This window comes from Sus scrofa, chromosome 5 (genome assembly GCF_054392235.1).
Source record: "Sus scrofa isolate SSC_HxYL_T2T_F1_AM1 chromosome 5, Sscrofa_HxYL_maternal_Yorkshire_Landrace_v2.0, whole genome shotgun sequence".
Classification (NCBI taxonomy): Eukaryota; Metazoa; Chordata; class Mammalia; order Artiodactyla; family Suidae; genus Sus; species Sus scrofa.
Genome location: NC_139387.1, coordinates 95150798 through 95169087, shown reverse-complemented (window position 1 = coordinate 95169087; position 18290 = coordinate 95150798). Strand labels below are relative to the sequence as shown.

Below are 18290 nucleotides of genomic sequence, written 5' to 3'. Positions count from 1 at the left end.
AAAATTCTGCACTTTGAATAATAGAATATACCTGATTCTGCTTTAGTGTGCTGGAATTGATGTCCGTCTCTGTGATGTTGGTGAGGCCATCCAAGAGGTTATGGAGTCCTATGAAGTTGAAATCGATGGGAAGACATATCAAGGTGTGTTCTCTCAAAATGCATGTTTCTTTGAAATGTGTGTGGGAGAATTAATTTTTCAAGATAAGTGTTGAGTGCCTTCTTTGGATTAGCTGCTTCAACTTTATCTCATGGGAACTGGGAATAGAAAGAGGGAAAACAAAAGGAAATGACCTGATAGGAAGTCTTTGGTTGCTAGCTAGGAGCTGCTGCCAGGCTCCTCTGGTAGCAATAAGAAGGCGTCTGCGGGTGTATCCCATGGTGGCGAAAATGTGTGTAGGCTAGGTTTTCTGTGACTAGTAGTAAGACTCAGACGAGCCAGAAGACCTTTCCATTGATGACACCCCCCCCCTTTTAAGTTGAATTCCAAATTTAGAGGCCAGTTAATTCCTTCTGTATTCTTTCTTTCTTTTTAGGGCCGCATCTGTGGCATATGGAAGTTCCTGGTCTAGGGGTGGAAATGGAGCTTCAGCTGCAGCCTACATCACAGCAACCCCAGATCTGAGCTATGTCTGCAGTATACACCATAGTTCACAGCAACACCAGATTCTTAACCCACTGAGCAAGGCCAGGGATTGAACCCGCAACCTCACAGGTACTAGTTGTGTTTGTTTTTAGTGAGTCACAATGGGAACTCCTTTCTTTTCATCTTTATTACTTTTGCTACCTGGTCTTTCCCATTCAGTGCCTTAGGTACACAGTCTAAGAGCCAACTATAGAGTTCATGTTGTGGCTCAGTGGCTTAAGGATCCGAGGTCTCCGTGCTGGTTAAATCCCTGGCCTTGTTCAGTGGCTTAAGCATCCAGCATTGCTGCAAGCTGTGGTGTGGGTCACAGATGTGGCTTGAATCCGGTGTGGCTGTGGCCGTGGCTGTTGGCTTCAGCTGTGGTTCTGATTGGAACCCTATCCTGGGAATTAGCGTATGCTGCAGGTGCAACCATTGAAAAAAAAAGTCAGCTGTGCTTTCTGGTGCTGTCAGTTCAGCATTTCTCAACTCCCAGGGTCTGTCTGACCGCTGTCCAGCTACCATCCTCCTTTCTAATCTGTGCTCATTGCTTTCTCTAACTCTTGTCTTAAAAACATTCTTCTAGAATATTTCTTTCTTTTTTTTTTTTTGTTATTGTTGTTGTTGTTGCTATTTCTTGGGCCGCTCCCGCAGCATATGGAGGTTCCCAGGCTAGGGGTCGAATCGGAGCTGTAGCCACTGGCCTACGCCAGAGCCACAGCAACTCGGGATCCGAGCCGCGTCTGCAACCTACACCACAGCTCACGGCAACGCTGGATCGTTAACCCACTGAGCAAGGGCAGGGACCGAACCCCCAACCTCATGGTTCCTAGTCGGATTCGTTAACCACTGCGCCACAACGGGAACTCCTAGAATATTTCTTACATTTCCTTTAACCAGATCCTGACTCTGCTTTGTTATCCTGCAGTGGAGATTCTCAAGCTTTCTTGCCCTTAAGTAAATTCACATCATCCAGCATTCTTTGCATTCCCCTGTGAATACTTTGGGGCTGTGATGTTCTTCCAACTGTACAGTGGTTCTTCCTCTAATACTTGATAGTTCCTGTCCTTTTGGCTCTCTTACAGATCATTAAACCTATGAACATCTGGACAATCAAAAATGCTTATGATTCCTCAAACTTGGGTGGGTGTTAGGGTTAGGCAGGTCTTGGAGCTTGGATAAATTCTATAATCTCTAAGAACCCAAGTTTATTCTACTGTAATAGGATCATGATGTCATGTTTTGTTTTCGACTGTGCCTGCAGCATGTGGAAGTTCCTGGGCCGGGGATTGAACCTGTGCTCTGTCAGCGACTTGAGCTGCTGCAGTGACACCAGATCCTTAACCTGGCGCATCACAGGAGAACACCATTTTGTTTTATTTTTGCGAAATGTAAATTTTATGACAGTGCCTAGGATTTATTACGACAAATACTTATTTCCCACAGTTTTGGAATTGGTGCTACAACAAATAATACTTTCTCAAGTCCCTCTCAAAATCATCTTTCCCTTCTGTTTTCTCCTAATTCTACAATGTTGGTTGGCATGTGGTCTGCCTTTTAAGGTATATTAGGTGACAATTTGACTTAGTCACCACGTAACAGTTCCAGATTCCAGTGTTGAAAAGCTTTTTTTATTTTATTTATTTATTTTTTTGTCTTTTTGTCTTTTCTAGGGCCGCACCCGCGGCACATGGAGGGTCCCAGGCTAGGGGTCCAACTGGAGCTGTAGCCACCGGCCTACACCACAGCCATAGCAACTCAGGATCTGAGCCGTGTCTACGACCTACACCACAGCTCACGGCAACGCCGGATCCTTAACCCACTGAGCAAGGCCAGGGATCAAACCCACAACCTCATGGTTCCTAGTCAGGTTCGTTAACTACTGAGCCACAATGGGAACTCCGAAATCCTTTTTTTAAATTGTCTTTTTAGGACTGCACTTGCACAGCATATGGAGGTTCACAGGCTAGGGGTCGAATCAGAGCTGTAACTGCTGGCCTACACCACAGCCATAGCAACATGGGATCCCAGCCTCCTCTGCGACCTACACCACAGCTTATGGCAACGCTGGATCCTTAACCCACTGAGCGAGGCCAGGGATTGACCCTTTGTCCTCAAGGATGCTAGTCAGATGACGGAAACTCCAGTTTATGCTTTCTTCCATCATCTCCCCTACTCCTAGTTTTTAATCAATAACGATGTAGTATCTTTTCATATCCCTCTAGTATATAACTGTCTTAACGGGAGGTTATCTAATAGAGCCATACCTGATTTTTTTGTGTGTGTGTCTTTTTGCCATTTCTTGGGCCGCTCTTGCAGCATATGGAGATTCCCAGGCTAGGGGTCGAAGCAGAGCTGTAGCCACCGGCCTACGCCAGAGCCACAGCAACGCGGGATCGGAGCCACGTCTGCGACCTACACCACAGCTCACGGCAACACTGGATCCTTAACCCACTGAGCAAGGCCAGGGATCGAACCCGCAACCTCATGGTTCCTAGTCGGGTTGGTTAACCACTGCACCACAGTGGGAACTCTGAGCCATACCTGATTTTTAAGTAAATGCTTGAATTCTATACCAGAAGGCCAAAGGATTTGTTTGTGCTTGTAGACCCTAAGTAACTTTTTTCCTATTTATTATGCCAGTGAAACCAATCCGTAATCTAAATGGACATTCAATTGGGCCATATAGAATACATGCTGGGAAAACAGTGCCCATTGTGAAAGGAGGAGAGGCAACGAGAATGGAGGTGTGTATGTCATTAATACTTGTTTTGTGAAGCATTTTGACTTTTTTTTTCTTCCAAACTATAAAGCCAGTGATAGTTGAGTATAGAGTATGTTGAGCAAAATTAACTTGTTCTCCATACTCACCCCAGCAGGAATTGGGTTGTGTGAGTGTGCAGTTGTGTCTGGTCAGACTGGGGCTCTGTCAGCTGTGGAAGTGGGGCATGCCAAAGGTTAATTCAACACTTGATGAATATTGAGCATTTCAGAGGTGCCAGGCTCTAGAGTGGGCACTGGAATGTAGTATTGATCAAAACAAAATCCCTGCCCATGCAAAGCCTGTGTTCTTTTAATAGATAACATGAAGATCTAAAAGTGCTAAGGAGATAAAGCAGAACAAGGTGGATAAGGACTGTCAAGGGGTAGTTTGTTTCTTGCAGGAAGTGGGGAATATCTCATCCTGCAGTTGAGATGGGAATTTTGATTTGTTGTTTTTCTTCCCTCCCCCTTGACCCTTATGTATTTTTTAGGAGGGAGAAGTATATGCCATTGAAACCTTTGGTAGCACAGGCAAAGGCATTGTTCATGATGATATGGAATGTTCACATTACATGAAAAATTTTGATGTTGGACATGTGCCAATAAGGTGAGAGCCTATTGTTTTTATATGACTGATGAATTTCTTTTCCCAGTTAACAGCATTTTAAAAAGTATGACAGCCATCTACAGCAGTACATTCATAAATGGATTCATTCAATATGCACCTTTTTTTGGCCGCAACTGTGGCACATGGAAGTTCCTGGGCCAGGGTTGGAACCTGTGCTGCCGCGGAGACAACGCTAGATCCTTAACTCTGCTGTGCCACAGCAGGCACTCCCATAAATGCATTCTGTAGCCTAACAATAAGTTCTGTGGATTTCTGTAATTCAGCCAAAAAAAAAAAAAATTTCCTGTTAAAAATTTTAACTGAGAGGAAATGACGTATTCTGTCATATCTAGTTTCTAGTAATCATAGTAATTTCAGAGATTATCGTTTTGCTGGCATTCCTAGGTTTTTGTTCTTAATACATTCCCATCAATAAACTATTTTTTTTTTACTTTTTTTTTTTTTTTTTTTTTTTTAACTCTTTGGAGATGGTTGAAGCATCTACTTTATATACAGGGCTTTAGCTTGATGCTGAAATTTCCCCTAAAAGGGAAATTCTTACTATGATACTATCGATGAGTCTGTATTTTGAATTTAAGACACATATACATAGAATGTCATAGACTTCAGCTGGTCTCTTAGTTACCATCTGTTATTAGATATTAGATGTTCTGGTTTTTGAATGTTGACTGAGGCAACAAAAGCTTGTTGAACTTTAATTATTAAGTAAAGTTATAGCTTCAGTTTGAGTTTTCCTTAGTATTAGGAGGAATTTAGTTGGTAACTTTTTAGCCAACTATTAATTTTGGATTTTCTCCTCTTAGGCTTCCAAGAACGAAACACTTGTTAAATGTCATCAATGAAAACTTTGGCACCCTTGCCTTCTGTCGCAGATGGCTGGATCGCTTGGGAGAAAGTAAATACTTGATGGCTCTGAAGAATCTGTGTGACTTGGGCATTGTAGATCCATATCCACCATTATGTGACATTAAAGGATCATATACAGCACAGTTTGAACATACCATACTTTTGCGTCCAACATGTAAAGAAGTTGTCAGCAGAGGAGATGACTATTAAACTTAGTCCAAAGCCACCACAACATCTTTTATTTTCTAAGCTTTGTTGGAATACATTATACCAGAATAATTTTCGACATGTTGTCTGTTTAACAGTGGACTTATGTAATACTTTTATCCATGTTTAAAAAGGAAGGAATTTGATCAAAGGCAGACCATTTAATGTAATTAACCAAGGAAAAAGCTTTCAGGACTTTGAAATGTTAACTGTTTCTCCTCTGTCTAGGAAATGGTATAAAACTCCAATTAGTTAAGAATGACATACACATTTTGTTTCAAACACCTAAGAGATGCTTTTCAGATATTTATATTGCCATATTCTTAATTGAATGCTTTGAATGACTACATCCAGTTCTGCACCTATACCCTCTGGTATTGCTTTTTAACCTTCCTGGAATCCATTTTCTAAAAAATAAAGACATTTTCAGATCTAAGAGCTATATTTCAATGTCTGTGGTTATAATTCTGTACAGGAAATAGTTTAGCTTACTGTAGGGAAATGTAGAGTCTTTTATCTGGATTGTAGACCCCCATTGAAACTGACATAGTGGCTAAAACAAGATCTACACATGCATAAACTGGGAGAATCTTCATAAATTAATATACAGCTTTAGGAATATTTTGCCTTAACTTTCGTTTTAGGACCATATTAGTCCTCGTCTTTCATTTTTTTCCTGATACTGGAAACATCTAATTAAAACATAAAGTGGTAGGAACATTATAACAGCTTAAAACTTTGATTTAATAAAATCTCAACCTTTAGATCCTTTGTTCAGTGATATATTGAGAAATGTATTCAGTAAGCCAAAATGGCACTTAAAACCACAAAAATAAAAGCAGGAGAAATTCCCATGTTTGGATCTTGTTCTAGTTAATTGAATTAGGCTATTTCATTAGTAAACCAAATTCTCTGCCCTTGGACTGGCTTGAATTCTTAACATCATGGGTGGTATTTCAGTGAGGTTACAGTGACACTCATTACAGCAGCTAAGTGGCGTACATTGAATGTAAGATGCAAAGTAACTTGTTTGAAGTGAGCCCCACAACTAATTCTTGAACAGATTGCTTGAATTCTGTGTGAATGATTTGTTGGGAATGTTCCCACTTAATTTCGAAATTGTTATGTACCAGGGTAAAGCCTTAATTTGTATATGCTTTAGCACAATACAGTTGCCTCTGGGATGCTGTTTAGTTTGTATTTTGTTTAACACTTTTCTCATAGGAGGGGAAACTGTCTTCTGTACTAAATCATTTATTATACATTGAAAAGCCGCTCTTTCACATTAGAGCTATAAATGAATGTTAACTTGTGGGATAAACAATCTAGTTTTTAGCTATATGAGCCATGTTTATTATGGTGCTAATGTCCAATGGCTACCTTTGAATAATTTCTCCATTTCCTGTGATGATGTGCACGTGGCAGAGCTCACAAGTTCATGCCTGGACATGTTACAGGGCTTGGTTCTCCAGCTAGCTCTTTTGGGGTTTTGAGGCCATACTTTTTTGATGTGCTTTGGTGGGAGGTGTAAAGGATCTTGGTTTCTAAACCCAAGAATTTTAGAATTGACTCTGAGTCAAGAATTTTGGAGCTTTGTTAAGTCGTCTTTAGCAGTAGTGATCGCAAACCAATCATATAGCTCCAAGCTCCTTTCCCAAGTAACTGTTGGGAGCAGTGGCATCACTGCATGTCCCTGGAGTGGCTGGAAGGGATATGATCTTGTAAATAGGAGAGCTGTTACTTAAAAAAATTGTATTGTTTACCTACTAGCCATGTTATCTTTTGAAATCATTATGTCATGTTTACAAATGATGTACCTTATTGGTAACAAATTACTAGTTTGATGTTTAACAATAGTGCCTTTAGTAAATTATTTTACAACCAAAACATGTTGTTTTTTGTTAGATCATAACTTCTAACCATATAGAAGTCCACACTGAAAGGTACTGTTAAAAATCTAAGTTTCTGTTCATTAACTAGGTTTTAATTTTGTTATTTTAATGGACAGGTTTTTTTAGATTGGTTTTAGGTTCACAGCAAAACCGAGCATAAAGTACAAGGTTCTGAATATTCCCCTTTGACTTCACAGACAACTTCCCCCATAAGTATTTGTGTTAAGGGTTTACAAAAGTAAAGGGCTAAGTCACATTTCTTTCTCATGTGTATTTACATTGAAGTAAGTAGTTAAACAAGCAACATACCATTACAGACACAAACATCAGAGCTTCCAGATGATGTTAAAATATCCCCAAATTAGGTATTAAAAGGTATAGCAGTTAAAAAAGCAATCCTCGAAATTAAAAAAGGCTAGACTCCAGTATCTTGACACATACAACTTTAATGAGGTACGATTATGTTAACAGCTGAGGTAACAACTTGCATAGGTATTTAATGGTTTTAAACCTTAGCCATTTAACACTCAAGCTGTAGTTCTGGCACGAATGATTTGTCTGTTCAGTGATAAAATTCTCATTGTACTTCATGATCAGCTGCTCCAGATGACTTCTCTAAAATTTAAGGGCAATTTCCTATTAGAGACCTTTTTCAACCTTTTAGATGATGACTAGCAGAGGACAGCATTCACAGGACATGGGCTTTCATTAAGATTTCAACCTGCAGCAGGTCCATTTGAGAAAAGATAAATGATCTTCCAGTGAGTGGTTAACACTGAGCTTAGATCTTACACAGCTTGTCCACTGAGGTTACGGGATTCTTTCTTTCTGAATAAAAGTTAGCAGCAGTAGGACTTGAAAGAGATCTGTTAAGGTTACTAGGGAACAACAAAGAGTATTTCATTCTATGTAGTTTAATAAAACGTAAGTTTAAGTTTTAATTTTAAAAAGTCAGGGCCCAGTATTTGAGTATCTAAGAGGCTCTTAGTATTCACATAATCCTAGTAAATATAACTTAATCCAGGCTTTAGTTATTTAGAAAAATAAGATGCTAAATATTTTGTCCAGGTGCCAATTTTGAACAGTTATCTTTGCTGTCCTATGTAATTTTTCTCTTCAAGACTTAGCCCTTTAAAAATCTCAAGATAACAATATGGTACAAAGCTTTTAAGAGGTCTAATGTTATGTATAAAATGAACTTATATCCAAGTTGAACTGCACTTGTATTACCTCATAATGTACTGTTTGCTAAATTCAAATTTTTTTTATGACTGCTTTATTACAACCTGGACAAACCTATTTGCTGCCAGACAAGATCATTATAATTCTCAGTCATGATTGTTTTCATGTCCATAGTAAAGTCATTTAAATATGCTATTTATAAAGCTGTCATTTTCATCTGTATACAGTTTGATTATGCCAAATAAAGAACAATTATTAAAACAAATTTTTGAGAAAAGGAAGTTGCATTAACCAAAGTAATGACTATTCTAAGCCCTTTAACACACAAAGCTTCAGGAATATTAATGAATATGATTGATGAGAATTTAGGTGATAACTTGATATTTCATTTTGTAGTAGCCTAACTCCCTTCAATGGGCAAAAGTGACTTTAATATACAAATCTGAAAGAAATGCCCCCCCCCTTTTTTGCTGGTAAAACTGTTAGTGAAGAAATCTAATATTCTAATCAAAGAATTAAGGAAAATAGCTACAAAAGATAAATAGGAAATATATAAAATGATGCCACCTAAACATCAGTAGAAGATTGCACAAATTCATCATTGCGTCAAATTAAGACATCAAAATATAAAAAAGGTAACATCAGACTTAGGTAAAACACTCCAAGTTTAAAATACCCAAGTACTTGAAAAGTTCAGTTACCTGCTATCACTGATACCCTAACTTTGTCTCTAAAAAAGAGATCTGTTGTAGTTAGATACAAAATGTGTAAACATAGTGTGCTCTGATTAGTAAAAAAAACAATGAAGCTCAAAATTATTAAGTCAGCCCATTTAAAAAGTATATATACAAATCACAAGAAGAAAGCCCCAAGTTATCTTTGGATCAGCTAAGGATTTCATTAGAAGAGGTATCAGCTTCTTCACTGGGATGTTGGCTTCCAGACAAGAGTTCTGGAGGCAAGAGTTTAGAATGTCCGTTCTCAGCAACTCGCTGGGTATAAAACAAGATATAAGCTTGGGCCTTGCATACTTCATCCATAGTGCACATGCTTAGCTTGGAATCATTGCAGTGTACCCAGAACCCTAGAATGAAGCACAAAAATATACCGCAATGTTTACAAAGGAACTTTAGAAATTTCTAGTATAAATGAAAACATGAATTTAAAGACATTAGTTTCAGGGAAAGATTTTTTGAAGGGAAAATTGTCTAGCCAATTTATTTTTAATTAGAAAATATGTTACTTGGGCAGTATGTTACTCTGGAATTATCTACCTTTATTCTAGAAGTAATTTGAAGTTAGAGAATCTAATTAGTTCATTTGACTATCTTTAATTCCTGTTATCTTAACCAGTTAGTGCTTTTGCTACTAGTGATACTATAAAACAAATAGTGTACAACTCTTGATAGTTCAGTGTTAAATTAACTGCCTTCATGGGTTATTTGGGCTTTTTGTGTCCCTACCTCTTTTCCAGGGTCCATGGAGGCAAGTAAAAATAAGTGAACGTGAGTTTTATAAGTTAGAACTTGAACTCAAAGTTTGTTCCAAGTATCTGTGATCCCCCAGTTTGTTAACTGCTCTGTTCTTTAACAAATTTAACTCAATTAAACCAGTAAACAGAGGACTTATTCTTGGAAAGGTGACTAGCACTCTCAATGACTTAATGAGACCATCCTTATTCCTTTAGCCCTTAAAAGTAAAAAATACTGCAGTCCTGCAGAAAAATATCTCGCTCTCTGCACAAAACTCCCAGTTTTTTTGTGAACAATACTGCAGAAGCATTCTTCTTGTAAGAAAACAAGAGGTCAAGTGACTTTACTTAAGATGACTTAGTGGCTGGCCAATTTAAAAATCCCTATGGGAGTTCTCGTCATGGCTCAGTGGTTAACGAATCAGACTAGGAGCCATGAGGTTGCGGTTCCATCCCTGGCCTTGCTCAGCGGGTTAAGGATCTGGCATTGCCATGAGCTGTGGTGTAGGTCACAGATGTGGCTTGGATCCCAAGTTGCTGTGGCTGTGGTGTAGGCTGGCGGCTACAGCTTCAATTCGACCCCTAGCCTGGGAACCTCCATATGCCGCAGGAGTGCCCTAGAAAAGGCCAAAAGACAAAAAAAAAAAAAAAAAAATCCCTAAAGCCTGAACTCTGGCTTCCAAGACTTAACCAAGATAAAATACTTTTTGTCATCTATACCTCCTTCAGAATTATAACAGTAGGCAGTGTAGTGTCCTGAGCCAAATCCTTTCCCATGGTGCATTACTACAGCAGCTAAGTCATAGATAAAACATTCTGGTCTGAGGGATTTCAGGGATTCCCTGCAGCAATAGGGCTCCATGTTTAAGATTTCTTCAAAGCCAACATGAACACCAATCTTCTCTCGGTTATTATGTCCTGACCACCTACAAACAAACCAGGGTAAAATTATCAATAAGATCAAGGGAAAATAACCATATACCAGGTCTAAGCAGTCATCTAACAGACTGCTTCAGAGAGCAGAGAGTACAATCATACATATAATAAATCATGTAAACGGAAAATGCTTTCAATGCTGAAGGTGGCTGCTATCGATGGAGATATGTAGGCTTATTTACCAAAGAGGTACAGTAAGGTTTTCAAATAAATTATTTGGCTTGGTTACATGATAACACAGGAAGAAAATTAACTTTCAGGAAAGTATGGCCAGAGTATCTTCCCCTTTCAAACACAAATCCATGGAACCAAAGGGTTTTTAATTCTTTACTGTCTTGTCAATACCTTGAGGAGGATTATCCCAGAAGCTACAATTTGTTTCTGGGAGACATAATCTGGATATTTCTTGGCCAGGTGTGGCTATAGCTCCGATTTGACCCTAGCCTGGGAACCTCCATGTGCGGCGGCAGGTGCGGCCCTAAAAAGACAAAAAAAAAAAACCCCAAAAAACACAACAACTAATACGTACAAGAAAGATGATCTCAATAGTTTTCAAATCATAGCACGTAAAGTAACTTCTCATTTCTTAAAACAATAAACTCTCAGGTTAACATGGTTATTACAAGGTATGAAACCATATGCTTTGATTAACCAATAGATCTTGCCAACTAGTACTCCTAAATGTATTTCTGAAGACTCAAGTTTTTTTGTGTTTTTTTAACTGCTTTGAATTCACCTGCTGTATCATTGTTCAAACGTTTTTCAAGGATGAAGCCACTGGGACAAATCCTCTCAAATTATAAATTTAAATTTAAAAAATGTTATACCTAAAACATGCTTAATATTAAGCACTATAAGCAGAAACTTACAAGGAGAGTGGTATTACCTAGCAGACCAAAATTTGAGGGGCCTGATGATTAGCAATGCATTCCTTATATAAGGGAAGCTCATCAGAAGAATAGTTATTGAACACGGGTCTACTGATCAAGGCTAGAGACAAGTCAGAATTTCTGTTCCCTATTGGCTTGCTTTTAATTAGACTTAGGCTTTTACAAGTGGAATCAATCAGAAGAAAAAGATGTAGGGGAATAATTTTCCAATACTTTTCTTGTCAACTCAAATTCTTCTTTGTAGTAATACAGGCTTTTACTGCTCACAAGGTTATCTGTGAGCTGCAAAGTGTCTTTCCCTGTATTCCCCCATTCATTCTGTGCTGCCACAATCAGAGCAGACAAGAACATTTTTTCTTGCACCTGCAGTGGAAACCTTAACCGCAGACAGGAACAGCTCCAGGGCTGTCAAATTGAGATGCACAGAATTTTTTTTTTTTTTCCGTAAGAGAAAAAAAATAAGAGTAGAAGTAGATAAATCATCTACTAGCCAAGTATTAAAGTTTATCACGCGTGTTAAGCTTTAAAGCACAATATGAGCACAAGGAATGATCAAGTTAGAAATGTATAGTTGGTAGATAACTGGTAATACTACTACTAACCTGAAACGTTTAAGATGTAGTCTGAGAACCTGAGGTAGGTGGCAAATCATAAGCTGTTTCTGAGCTTCTGTGAGTACAACTGGTTTTGAGGAAAACCTTCTACGCTTTGCTGTGATATCAAAGAGAGAATGAGAATCACATTTAAGGATACAAGGAAATGCTGAGTAAACCCTTAAACTAATTCAGACATGTATTATCAATTAAATACCTACTGTGTTACAGGCATTTTGCTGTGCTAGAGATAAAGGCATGGCCTTGCCCTCAAAACACTTATAATTACATAAACAGACACAACGAAACTTACGAGCTAATCAAGGCAGGCAGACTCATAAACAACTAAGTACAGTTGACACATAAACAACAAAGACTTGGACTACATGGGTCCACTTACATGAGGATTTTTTTCAATATACAGCTGCTGGTCCTCCAAAGGTTTCATATGCACAGATTCAACCAACTGCAGATCAAAATTTACATCTGTGCCGTTGGTGGAATCCGCAGATTGGAAACCTGAAGCTAACAGAGGGCCTACTATGGAACTTAAGCATCAGTGGATTTTGGTATAAGGAGGCACCCCTTATATAACCCCCACCATATACTGTACATTTTGTCATATAATCCGGCAAGTAAGGCAACAGAATGATACAGTGCTACAATATTTTTAAATGGACTTGGCCATGCCAACTAATAAAAGTTAAAAGCTCTCCCTGAACATACTTTAACCAAAGTCTTAACTAAATGTTCATGGTCAGTTCTTTTATTGAGGCTCATCAGGGTCCCAGGGGGGTATAGGTCCTCACCGCCCAGAATGCCCAGTCCCGCTTCCTGGGGATCCACCCCAGTACTGGCCACTGTCTGAGAAAGCAGGCCTTTACTAGCTCTGCATCTGAGGCCTTCCTCAGGTCTTGTTATTTTTATTCTAAATCTTAAAACAAGTAGAACTCATTAGGATTCGTCTTGTTTTACTCTGCTTCTCTAGAGGTCCACCTCTGAACCTTGTCCTGCAGCTTCTGGCTGGGCCCCTGGCTACCACAAGTTTGCTCTTGATATCCAGGAGCTACCCTTCAACTTATACACCAACTGCAACTCCAGCCATGGCAGCAGTGGAGTCAGTCCACTAGAAGGCTGTCCTCTAACCCATCTCCACCTGCCACCAGAAGCCTTTCTTGCACATCTATGCCCTTGAGATCCAGGTATCCAGCTGCTCCTGAATGTCAAGAGACCTACCTTTAGACTGTCTTCCAGAATACATGATGCAAGTGTAGCTAGGCAAAGGTTATCAACTCCTTGAACTATAATTTTAAACATTTGCCATTATTAAATTAAAGCAGCTCTTTTAGGCCTTTATTTGGTGGACCCAGGAGACACACACAAACATGTTATAAGACCATATTCTGGTGGCTCAATGGGTTAAGAATATGGATTTGTCACTATTGTGCCTCAGGTTCAGTCCCTGGCCTAGGAACTTTCCTCATGCCATGGGCATAGCCAAACTGCCCCCGCCACCCCTATATTCTGCATTCATTCACAATATCTTTCTACTCCCAGATTTGACAATGAAAAGCATCTAGGACTATTTATGTCCACGAAAAAAAAAATACTTTATTTCCTTTAGCCTTATAAATTTTAGGTTCCTTATAACAGAATTCGTACTAGATAATACTCAGAAAACAATGTTAGAACAAGTTGTTCTGGAATACCATCAACTCAAGTGCCATTTCTTCAACGCTGGAACAGCCAATGCTTCTTTTATCTTACTTTAGAAGTTTAGGGAGTTCCCGTCGTGGCGCAGTGGTTAACGAATCCGACTAGGAACCATGAGGTTGCGGGTTCGGTCCCTGCCCTTGCTCAGTGGGTTAACGATCCGGCGTTGCCGTGAGCTGTGGTGTAGGTTGCAGACTCGGCTCGGATCCCGCGTTGCTGTGGCTCTGGTGTAGGCCGGTGGCTACAGCTCTGATTCAACCCCTAGCCTGGGAACCTCCATATGCTGCGGGAGCGGCCCAAGAAATAGCAACAACAACAACAAAAAGACAAAAAAAGACAAAAGACAAAAAAAAAAAAACAAAAAACAGAAGTTTAGTATCTAAAGCCCTAGAATCAGTTTTTCAGACATAGGAGATTAAGGAGAATCCCTGCGAATATATAGTATAAACACTAAAATGCCATGTACACATTGACAGAGAAAGAGAGATCAGATAAAGCTACCGCACATCTGATGTGGTTTTATATACCACTTCTCTGGAGGAGGATGCTTCTCTTTAACTGAAATAGCTCTTTCACCCCTCACGGTTGGGTTCTTATGTTCACCTCTATAGAAAACTTAGTATAGATTTTAGCTGTCTGTTTCCTTCATTACGTATGTGAGCACCTCGAAAGTATCTTACCTCTATCCACAGCAACCAGAACAATGACTAATACAGAAGAGATAGTCAGTAGATGGTTTTTGAATAAATCTTTGCTTTTATGAAGCCAACGTCCACAGCAGCAATCCAGCTATATGTCTTATTTGCTATTATATAGGTATGTATACACACACATATACATACATTATCTACATATCAATGTTCTGATATGTAGCAAAAACTCATAAAGCATTCATTCGGTACTAAATAACCTGGTTACCTTTTGCTATTCCCCACTGCTACTTTATTCTGCCCTCATATTAAATTTAAATTATGAATCCTCTCTCTCTATAATAACTGATGATAGGATCAAAATGTTTAATATCAACAATAAGGCAAAACAAACATCTACTTCACAAATGCCAATTAAAAAGTAGAAACACCTAGCCTAGTTTCTTTTGATAAACTAACAGTTTCTTTCTACAACTGCTACTTAAAAGAATTTCTTCCAGCTTCCTCTCACTTGTGTTTCTCTTTGCTAATCTTAGAAAAGCAAAGAGAATATACAGCCTCTACTTACAATTACATTGGTCACATACGTAGATTTTTCCTTCTAAAGCTTCAGTTTCTGTGAATTTGGCCAACATTTCAGTAACCAGACATGGCTGGGAGGCAATATCTTTTCCACTGCACTGGTATCTTTCTGGAAATTCCAGTGACAAGTCCCAGAAAGGTTCTATGGTATTTGATTTGTTGTCACATGCAAGACATGTAACCTGCAAATAAAAATATTAGTTTCTCAGATTACAATCCTTCTGTCAAAACATGTACTTCTCTTACTAGAAGTCACTGCCAGTAAATAAGCTTTATTCTGAAAATACACCATCAGAATTTTGAGTAATCTATTTATTTTCAGGGAATTTTTTTTTTTTTTTTTTTTGGTCTTTTTGCCTTTTCTAGGGCCATTCCCGTGGCATATGGAGGTTCCCAGGCTAGGGGTTTAATCAGAGCTGTAGCTGCCAGCCTATGCCAGAGCCACAGCAATGCGGGATCTGAGCCACATCTGCGACCACAGCTCACGGCAACGCCGGATCCCTAACCCACTGAGCAAGGCCAGGGATTGAACCTGCAACCTTGTGGTTCCTAGTCGGATTCGTTAACTACTGAGCCATGACGGGAACTCCAGGGAATTTTTTTAATTATAACTTTTCCTTCCATAAACTCATTATGCCTTGATGAGCTTTAACTCAGAGCATAACTCCTTTAAGTTCCAAGGGCATTAGTCAAGTCTGAAGTCAGTAAAGAAACAAAATGTGACAAGTTCCCATTGTGGCACAGCTGGTTAAGAACTCGACATAGTGTCTGCGAAGATGTGGGTTTGATCCCTGGCCTCGCTCATTAGGTTAAAGATCTGGCTCTGCTGCAAGCTGTGACATGTAGGTGGCAGATGTGGCTCAGATCTTGTATTGCTGGGGCTGTGGTGTAGGCCTGCAGCTGCAGCTCCAACTCTACCCCTAGCCCAGGGACCTCCATATGCTGCAGGTGTGGCCATAAAAAAAAAAAAAAGCCAGGAGTTCCCGTCGTGGCTCAGTGGTTAGCAAATCCAACTAGGTACCATGAGGTTGTGGGTTCGATCCCTGGCCTTGTTCAGTGGATTGGGGATCCGGCATTGCCATGAGCCATGGTATAGGTTGCAGACGAGGCACAGATCCCGCATTGCTGTGGCTGTGGCGTAGGCTGGCAGGTACAGCTCAGATTCCACCCCAGCCTGGGAACCTCCATATGCCATGGGAGCGGCCCAAGAAGTGGCAAAAAAAAAAAAAAAAAAAAAAAAAGCCAAACTGTGAGCTCATTTAATTAGATATACATTATGTAGGTGTGTGTATATATATGCGTGTGTGTATGTGTATATATACATACATAATATATATCATATATACTTATATACATTTAATGTGTTTAGATTATTAGACTTGAGGTTGTTTGCCCTTTTTCCTTTCTCATTTTTCACTGATTTTCTCCCCCCAAACCCTATAACCTCTTAACCATGCTACAGGTGCAATACTCTTAGTATATTTTTATATACAGATTTTAAAATATAGTACATATAAAATACAGTATATGTTTTTATATACAGTATATTATTATATACATTCATTCACTGATAACTTCAAAAGACAGTATATATAACATAAATATAATGTGAATATTCCCACTTAAAGCAAACATCACTTTATTAAAATTTTCCTCAAAATATAGAAACTGCAAATGTGGGGCTATTCTAATAACTTAGATAAGAAATTAGTAACTGAAAAAAATAATAACTTTAGCAAAGCATTTAGCAGGATTTAATGCCAACAAACAATGCCCATAATTGAAGACATACTCCATAGATCTAATACACATGAGATATGAAATATCACTACCTTCTCATAAAAGCTATATTGCTGGAACAAACAACAAAATAAAGAAGCCAGTTTTAATGCAGATTTTAGATTTAACAAATTGACACAGAGAAAAGAATACTCCTGTTGTTTACTCTGGGGACTCACGAGGACCATGGTTTGACCTTTTGAGAACAGCTTCTTGAATTTGGGGCAGGTGGTGGGAGGTGGGGGAGGGGAGCCATTCTAGTAACAAACCTCTGAATCTTCTGAGATGACCAGTTTCCTAAGAGTTAATTACATGTTTGAAAGGAAGAGAGGCTGGCATTAACAATTTTTATTAATTTCAAAATTCATCCATAAAGGGAAAAACAAGCAGATAGCCCTTCTCATACTACTCAAAATAAAAAATGGTAAATTTCTAGATTTGCAACCAAGTTGCCAGAACTCCTACCCTTTGACAAAGTATTTCTCCCTTTCTAGGACTGTGTTCTAAGGAAATCATTAGAAAAAAACATATTAATTGATCCTGACATTATAATAAAAGAAAAATTAGAAATAGTTTATAAGTCAACAATAGGGGGAATGGTTAAACTCCTGTATATACATCTGAGAGACACTGAAATGTGAAAAGAATGATGAAATATATTTTAACGATTATTAAAAAAAATCTTCATATTATTAAATGAAAAAAGCAGGTAAATTCAACATGACATACAGCTAAGGAGAAAAAATATATAAATATTCAGAAGAGGAGTTCCTGTCGTGGCACAGCGGAAACGAATCCGACTGTGAACCATGAGGTTGCCGGTTCGATCCCTGGCCTCGCTCAGTGAATTAAGGATCCAGCAGTGCTGTGAGCTGTGGTGTAGGTCACAGACGCAGCTTGGATCTGGCGTTGCTGCGGCTGTGGCATAGGCCGGAGGCAACAGATCTAATTGGACCCCTAGCCTGGGAACCTCCATGTGCCGTGGGTGCGGCCCTAAAAAGACAAAAAAAAAAAAAAAAAAAAAAAAAAAAGCCAGAAGAAAAAATAAACTAGATAGAAATGTACCAAAATGTTAATAGTCTTATTTGTGTGTTGTGTGGAGTGATGGGATTAAGGGATGATTCTTCTTTTCTTCTGCATAGATTAACTGTACCATATAGGTTTTCTATGAATATATACTACTTTTCTGTATAATCATGCATTTTAAACTTTGGCATAAAAAGAAGCCACAGAGAAAGATGGTGGAAAAATAAAATTGCCTGCAGTACAAGAAGCACAACTCTTATCTGCTGGTACAATGTAGAATCCATACATTTCTGAAATATCAAGTGAAATAAACTTCATAGATATCCCCCAAGAAGAAATACATTTGAACTATTTAAACTACATATCAGAAAATTATGCTATAAAAACAAAAGGTGGTAACATTACTATGGAAGTTGAACGGAGGAACAGAGGCATGTGTATGGGGGAAATACAGCCTGATTGCCTATAAAAGGAGTCTTTGTCTAGTGATAGTCTACTAACAAACCCA

At 38.8% G+C, this 18290-nt stretch overlaps 2 protein-coding genes across 10 annotated transcripts in view; one reads left to right on the top strand and one right to left on the bottom strand.

Moving 5' to 3' along the window:
- Window positions 1–8407, top strand: part of METAP2 (methionyl aminopeptidase 2) — a 37461-nt gene extending 29054 nt beyond the window's left edge. For 2 of the 6 annotated variants that reach the window (XR_014804364.1, XR_014804361.1), the window contains exons 8-11: window positions 47–686; window positions 3088–3371; window positions 3879–3994; window positions 4819–6955. Coding sequence is in view for 2 of the 6 variants with exons in the window: in XM_005664247.4 (XP_005664304.1) it covers window positions 47–143; window positions 3268–3371; window positions 3879–3994; window positions 4819–5071 (570 nt within the window). In the remaining 4 variants the exon portion in view is untranslated. Of the gene's footprint in view, window positions 1–46; window positions 3372–3878; window positions 3995–4818 lie in introns of all 6 variants that reach the window. The other 4 variants (XM_005664247.4, XM_003126711.7, XR_014804363.1 and 1 more) reach the window with 3 other exon arrangements.
- Window positions 7389–18290, bottom strand: part of USP44 (ubiquitin specific peptidase 44) — a 46793-nt gene continuing 35891 nt past the window's right edge. For 3 of the 4 annotated variants that reach the window (XM_084957568.1, XM_005664245.4, XM_084957567.1), the window contains 4 exons: window positions 14964–15159; window positions 12042–12150; window positions 10334–10539; window positions 7389–9226 (listed from right to left, as the gene is read on the bottom strand). In XM_084957568.1, coding sequence (XP_084813694.1) covers window positions 9027–9226; window positions 10334–10539; window positions 12042–12150; window positions 14964–15159 — 711 coding nt within the window. In that variant the 3' untranslated portion in view covers window positions 7389–9026. The remainder of the gene's footprint in view (window positions 9227–10333; window positions 10540–12041; window positions 12151–14963; window positions 15160–18290) is intronic. The other variant, XM_021092740.2, reaches the window with a different exon arrangement.